Source organism: Bombus pyrosoma, linkage group LG11 (assembly GCF_014825855.1).
Source record: "Bombus pyrosoma isolate SC7728 linkage group LG11, ASM1482585v1, whole genome shotgun sequence".
Taxonomy (NCBI): domain Eukaryota; kingdom Metazoa; phylum Arthropoda; class Insecta; order Hymenoptera; family Apidae; genus Bombus; species Bombus pyrosoma.
The window spans coordinates 10,102,894-10,110,089 of record NC_057780.1 but is presented as its reverse complement, the minus strand read 5'-3'; the positions used below and the strand labels follow the sequence as shown (position 1 = coordinate 10,110,089).

General features: G+C 33.1%; 3 protein-coding genes across 6 annotated transcripts in view; 2 read left to right on the top strand and 1 right to left on the bottom strand.

The window, feature by feature from the left end:
* LOC122572359 overlaps nt 1–6,518 on the top strand; it is a 14,558-nt gene extending 8,040 nt beyond the window's left edge. The window contains exons 16-25 of the mRNA XM_043737236.1: nt 1,935–2,038; nt 2,359–2,536; nt 2,670–2,795; nt 2,865–2,982; nt 3,105–3,369; nt 3,495–3,611; nt 3,711–3,801; nt 3,883–4,019; nt 4,098–4,230; nt 4,563–6,518. Coding sequence (XP_043593171.1) covers nt 1,935–2,038; nt 2,359–2,536; nt 2,670–2,795; nt 2,865–2,982; nt 3,105–3,369; nt 3,495–3,611; nt 3,711–3,801; nt 3,883–4,019; nt 4,098–4,230; nt 4,563–4,616 — 1,323 coding nt within the window. The 3' untranslated portion in view covers nt 4,617–6,518. The remainder of the gene's footprint in view (nt 1–1,934; nt 2,039–2,358; nt 2,537–2,669; nt 2,796–2,864; nt 2,983–3,104; nt 3,370–3,494; nt 3,612–3,710; nt 3,802–3,882; nt 4,020–4,097; nt 4,231–4,562) is intronic.
* The window catches only part of LOC122572725 (crossover junction endonuclease MUS81), a 57,093-nt gene that overhangs the window by 20,360 nt on the left and 29,537 nt on the right, over nt 1–7,196 (bottom strand). The window lies entirely within an intron of this gene.
* LOC122572358 lies at nt 5,449–6,726 on the top strand. Its single transcript, XM_043737235.1, has 5 exons — nt 5,449–5,463; nt 5,723–5,886; nt 6,020–6,145; nt 6,217–6,334; nt 6,458–6,726. Coding segments are annotated over exons 1-5 (678 nt in total). The 5' UTR covers nt 5,449–5,462.

Sequence of the window (7,196 nt, the reverse complement as noted above, 5' to 3'; positions counted from 1 at the left end):
TTATAGCTCCAAATGGTACAAGGCACCCGTGCAGATTCAAAAAGTACTATACGTGATGCAAATAAGATGCAGAAAGTTTTGTTCATTGACGGCAGGTGGATTGTATGAAATGAATATAGAAAACTTCGGAATAGTATGTATAAATTTAACAATATTATATGTATGTACGTACAGCGGTATATAAAAATTTCTGATTTTTCATTACATATCGCAAAAGCGATATTTTAAAGCACCTTTCGAAGTACATAGTATAGTATGAGCATAAATCAAGTGTCATTTATTATACTGTCTCTTCCTACCTGTTATGCCCTTATATTCAATATCAGATAATATCAGATATAATGTGTTTGTCTACAGGTATAAAAGAATTTAAAGGGCGATTATTGAAGCTAAAATAAAATGAAAATAAAGAATAAAGAAATTCCTTTTTCTGATTTGTTTGTTGATTATTATCAATTAAAAATTGAATGATATACCCCTGTATGCGAGCAAGAACCCTTACAGGAACAAAATTAGGTCAACCTAAGCAGCGGGGTGCACAGTGATCCTCAAATCGAACGATGCATGGGTAGCAGTTTCCCTCGCACAAGCCGTAGAGAAGATGACGTTCGAAGATGTAAATTATCCTGCACAATGTTTCCTCTAGCTCTTTGTTTCCATAAATAATTAATAAATAATGGCGCACATAAACAACGTTTATACAAATTTCACACACGTGCTGCCATCGCCCCGTCTGTGGTTGGCCGATTTTTCTTAGAAAACGTTGTGCAGGACAATTTGCGACTTAGAAAGTCACTATTTTCTTCCCTACAGCTTTTATCTTTTCTTTTTTCGCTACATTTGTGCAAGCTGCTGTCCATGTATCGTTCGATTTGAGGATCCCTGTGCACTCCGTTGCTTAAGTTGATCTAAATATTTTTCGTTCGTGTAAGAAAACTTGCTACAGCACGTTATTTCGGGCAATTTTTAAATGACAATGACTGCAAAAAAAATCAGAAAACGGAATTTTTTTATTTTTGATTTTCTTCTTATTTTAACTTCAAGAATCATCCCTCAAATTTTTTTACGCTTGCAAGCGAACATCCTGTATATACGTATATGTGTTATCCACTACTTACGATTATTTTAATTTTCAGACCTTCAAAACGTGCATGTCCTATATTACAATGATGATGTCAGTGAAAAATTAACTCAACACTATCTGTCGAATGTAATCGTTCATATATCCACTGTGTGTTATATAAAGTTTTACTAAGTATAGAAATGATATGATAGATAATTTACATGTAATACTGAATATATTGGACTACTCAAATGAATAGAAATATAAAACCACACACACCACACACTTCAGATACCGTGTTAATATTTCAGTACATAATTCGTACCTAAATAACACATTTGCTACCATTTCACTGAATTCCTTCGACACAACATCAAGAATAATTATACAGATTTAGGCAGATAAAGTTGGTACAAGCACAAAGATAACAGTGCTGTTGTTAGAATATTCGCGTGTTGCAAACAGTGATAAACATGTCGGTGGAGAATTCTTAATTGAAAATCGAGGAAAGTATCCGAACTCGAATACACCGTGCACATAAAGAAATGTTTTCAAGCAGTCAGCGCTATGAAAAATTTCCTACCACTTACAATCAGTACTCAATTGGTATACCAATACTCAATTATAGTAACTGCTTATCCATGTCCCGCCGAGCGCCGTAACATGTGTTACAAGAAAATCGAAAAGCAATCATTTTCGCATCAAAGACGATGTCACAAGTTAAGAGTGATACCGTAGTAGACTACCTGGCAACAAATCGATACGCTATAATATGTAATGGCAAAATTGACGCATTTCCAGCAACATTGAATGTAACTACATATGACTACAGCATAACTACATATAAGCATATTGATTTTTACGACTTCAGAATGAGATCTCATACTCCACACGACACTTCTTAAACGCGCGATTCCTCCAAAAGCGGTTGCACAAGATAGAGAAGCCGACGCTGGAGACTCGAAACTACAACCAGTAAGGGAAAGAGATTTACACCACATCAAAGAAGTGGTTCTTTTTAAACTAATGATAAACCTGTGGATATTTATGCAAACCTATATTTGTAGGAATATAATTTAAAAATCGTATTCATGCAGAACATGGTTTTACCTATTTCATTCTATGAAGAATATTATATGTGAATATTTTATATATTTTTACATGTGCATTCTTCGCGTTTCTTTACTGAAATATCCTATAAAAGCATAAAAATCCGCAGCGTCTAGTGATATTGATGTTATGTTGATGTTACTTCTACGGTATTTAATATAACCTCATGGGGTAATTAATCTGAGTTTGGAGTATTTAGTGCGTCAGAAAACTGGGAGCTCCGAAATACTTCATGTGACATACTACAATAAACTCGAACGATACATCCAACTTTTGGGGCAAGATCCGCGTCATAAAAGTAGCACTAGAAATATGATTGTAATAATAGTGGTGACTAGTATCGCAAGCATCACTATCCCAACGGTAAGAAAAACACGTCAATCATTATATAGAAAAGTAGGAAGGATAAAATGAGGAAACTGAATTGAGTGAATGCTACGTAATAAAGCTAATAATCAGGTAATGTGATTAAACAATTGGGACCTGCAACCGATAGACGATAGAGTTATTTGCGTCGTTGCATAAAAAGGACATGGATGGAGTCATCGAGTGTCTGTCATATTTTGTCACATCTTCCACCAGTGCTGTTAAAGTACTAAATATGCATTTCAACAAACGAAATGTGCGCAAATATCTTTTTGCATAAGAAAGTTTCGCATACAGGAGGCATAAAAACTTATCCTTTTTCTAGTTCAGCAAAATGTACCAACTTGTGGCAAAACAATGGGAGCAACTGAAATTAAACAACGAATTGCACGTTCTAGAGAAAGTCGTCATGCAAGGCAACAGGTTGGCGCACTTTTATCGTAGTAAGTAAAGCTATCCCAATTCTCATCAAGATTTCCAATATTTTTAATTTTTAACCAAAGCAATCCTTCTTAACATACATAAAATTATTTATACGTAAACAATCAATTGTGTTGACTTTCAGACACTTTAGTATCTTTTATGGTATTGTTCTTGCTGGTGCCACTAACTTCTCCAATTCTTGATATTGTCCATCCAATAAACGGAACTCGAAAACGTCAACAACTACTAAGAGTTAATTACATATTTTTTAACGGTGACGACTATTTCTTTTACATTTATTTACAATTATTTTGGAGCACTGTCGTTGTGGTGCTCACCATAATAGGTGCAGATTGGTTATACATGTTAATAATTCATCACAATAGTGGATTATTTGCAGTTTGTGGGTAAATGTCATAATGTTATGCAAGACTTGGTATTAGTCGCCATACTCGCATGTAGTAATTAATATTATAATCATTATATTTATATTAAGTACATACATTTTCATTATTTGTTTTCATAACCATAGATATCAGATTCAAAAAGCAACTGCAAATCTAAATTACTTTTCTGGTGAAAAAGGTTATGAAAATCCGACGTATGAAAAATTCCGAAATTGCGTGATGATGCACAAGGAAGCCATACAGTATGTATATATTAATCAACAACAAAGCATAATAAAAGTCGACAAAATAATTAAAAAAGTACGAAATATGACTAATATACATCTCCATTAATTATAAAGGTTTTACAATATATTGGACGAAAGCAGCCAAAGTAGTTATTTAATCCAGGTTGGGTTAAATATATTGAGTATAAGCACAGCAGCAGTTCAAGTAAAGAACAATATTGAGAATGATAACCGGTACAAATTAAGAATAGATGTCGGTAATTAAATTTCTCATTTTATTTTTCAGACCGTGGTAAACATGAACAAACCAGAAGAAGCAATACGAAGTGCTGTATTTTGTGGCGCTTGTCAATTCCATTTGTTTCTACTTAGTTTACCTGGCCAAGTGCTTCTGGATCATTCTTCTGATTTAGCAGATAATATGTTTGTGTTTAAAAAATATCCATATAAACTATATATATCAATCAGGCTCGAATAAAATTAAATGTTCGTATCAAATAGTTACAGCTCCACATGGTACAAGGCACCTGTGAAGATTCAAAAGGTACTATACGTGATGCAAATAAGATGTAGAAGGTTTTGTTCATTGACGGCTGGTGGATTGTATGAAATGAATATAGAAAACTTCGGAATAGTATGTATAAATTTAACAATATTATATGTATGTACGTACAGCGGTATATAAAAATTTCTGATTTTTCATTACATATCGCAAAAGTGATATTTTAAGAAACCTTACGAACTATATAATATATATTAGATTTATACTATAACCATAAAGTAATTATCAATTGTTCTACTGTTTTGAATTGCCTGTTATGTTCCTATATTTAAAATTAAATTAAATTATATCAAATGCCGATTTTACAATATAAAATTCGAAAACCATCTGGCTGAAAAATTTTCCAAACCAATATATTTACACATAGTATATTAAGTACTATTTATGAATATTTTAATCTTCAGACCTTCAAAACGTGCATATCCTATATTACAATGTTGATGTCCATGAAAGAATGAATAAGCATTAGCTGTCGAATGTAATCTCATCCACTGTATGTTACGCACAGCTTTATCAAGTATAAGACTAGTATAATAAATAGCTGACATGTAATACTGGACATATTGGATGACATTGGCGAATAAAGATATAAAAACACACCCTTCATATATATTATTAACGTCTTAAAAAATAAATCGTACCTAAATAACACACATTCACTACCATTCCAATAAATTCTCCTTACGTTACTTCAAAAACAATTTCACAACATTTAGAAGGATGGAATTGATATCGCATAATGGTAAGAGTAAAAATAAGATATATCTGTTGTTACAATATTCGCGTGTGGCAAACAGTGATAAACTTATCGGTGGAGAATCCTTCATTGAATATAGGGGAAAGTATTTGAACTTGAATATACCGTGCACAAAAAGCAGTTTTTAAGTAGTCAGCGCTATGAAGAATTTCCTACCACTTATAACCAATACTCAGTTGGTATACCAATACCCAAATATAATAACTGCTCATCTATGTCCTGCCGAGCGCCGTAACATGTGTTACAAGAACTTCGAAAAGCAATCATTTTCGTATCAAAGACGATGTCACAAGTTAAAAGTGATACCGTAGTAAACTACCTGGCAACAAATCGATACGCTATAATATGTAATGGCAAAATTGACGCATTTCCAGAAACATTGAATGTAACTACATATAACTACTGCATAACTACATATAAGCATATTGATTTTTACGACTTCAGAATGAGATCTCATACTCCACACGACACTTCTTAAACGCGCGATTCCGCCAAAAGCGGTTGCACAAGATAAAGTAGCCGACGTTGGAGACTCGAAACTACAACCAGTAAGGAAAAGAGATTTACACCACATCAAAGAAGTGGTTCTTTTTAAACTAATGATAAACCTGTGGATATTTATGTAAACCTATATTTGTAGGAATATAATTTAAAAATCGTACTCACGCGTTTGCGTTTCTTTACTGAAATATCCTATAAAAGCATAAAAATCCGCAGCGTCTAGTGATATTGATGTTATGTTGATGTTACTTCTACGGTATTTAATATAACTTCATGGAGTAATTAATCTGAGTTTGGAGTATTTAGTGCGTCAGAAAACTGGGAGCTCCGAAATACTTCATGTGACATACTACAATAAACTCGAACGATACATCCAACTTTTGGGGCAAGATCCGCGTCATAAAAATAGCACTAGAAATATGATTGTAATAATAGTGGTGACTAGTATCGCAAGCGTCACTATCCCAACGGTAAGAAAAACACGTCAATCATTATATAGAAAAGTAGAAAGGATAAAATAAGGAAACTGGATTGAGTGAATGCTACGTAATAAAGCTAATAATCAGGTAATGTCATTAAACAATTGGGACTTGCAATCGATAGACAATAGAGTTATTTGCGTCGTTGCATAAAAAGGATATGGATGGAGTCATCGAGTGTTTACCACATTTTGTTGCATCTTCCATCAGCGCGGTTAAAGTATTAAATATGCATTTCAATAAACGAAATGTGCGTAAATATCCTCGTACATAAGAATATTTTAAACTATACAAGTGACATAAAAAATTATTTTTTTCTAGTTCAGTAAACTGTTCCAACTTGTGGCTAGACAATGGCAGCAGCTGAAATTCAACGATGAATTGCACGTTCTAGAGGAAGTCGTCATGCAAGGCAACAGGATGGCGCACTTTTATCGTAGTAAGTAAAGAATTTAAATTCTGAACGCGATTTCCAATATTTTTAATGTTTAAAGTAAAAGATCCTCCCTGACATATACATAGAATTATTTACACGTAAATAATCAACTGTTCTAACTTTCAGACACTTTAGTGTCTTTTATGGTATTGTTCTTGCTGGTGCCACTAATTTCTCCAATGCTTGATATTGTCCATCCAATAAACGGAACTCGAACACGCCAACAACTGCTAAGAGTTAATTACATATTTTTTAACGATGACGACTATTTCTTTTACATATATTTACAATTATTTTGGAGCTCTATCGTTATAGTTTTCACCATAGTAGGAGCAGATTGGTTATACATGTTAATAATTCATCACAGTAGTGGATTATTTGCGGTTTGTGGGTAAATGTCATAATGTTATGCAAGACTTGGTTATTAGTCGCCATTCTGTCATGCACTAGTGAATATTGTAATCACTCTATTTATACTAAGTATACAAATGTTCAATATTTGTTATCATAACCGTAGACATCGAGTCCAAAAAGCAACTGTGAATACAAACAACTTTACCGGTGAATTTGTTTCTGAGAATTACACGTATGAAAAGATCCGGCATTGCGCGATAATGCACAGTGAAGCCATACGGTCTGTATATATTAGAATAATCAAAAAATTATGAAATGTTACTAATATACATCTTCATCGACTTTAAAGATTTTCAAATATATTGAAAGAAAGCAGTCAAGGTAGTTACTTAATTCAGGTTGGATTGAATATGTTGGGGATAAGCGCGACAGCTGTTCAAGTAAAAACAATCTTCAAAATGATAACAAACATTAAAAGTAGTTTCAGGCAAATAATTGTTTATATCATTCT

Coding starts and splice junctions, on each gene's coding strand:
- LOC122572358 (XM_043737235.1), top strand. Junction 6,146..6,216: donor TGCATTTCAATAAACGAAAT/GTGCGTAAATAT, acceptor ATTTTTTTCTAG/TTCAGTAAACTGTTCCAACT. Junction 6,335..6,457: donor GATGGCGCACTTTTATCGTA/GTAAGTAAAGAA, acceptor TCTAACTTTCAG/ACACTTTAGTGTCTTTTATG.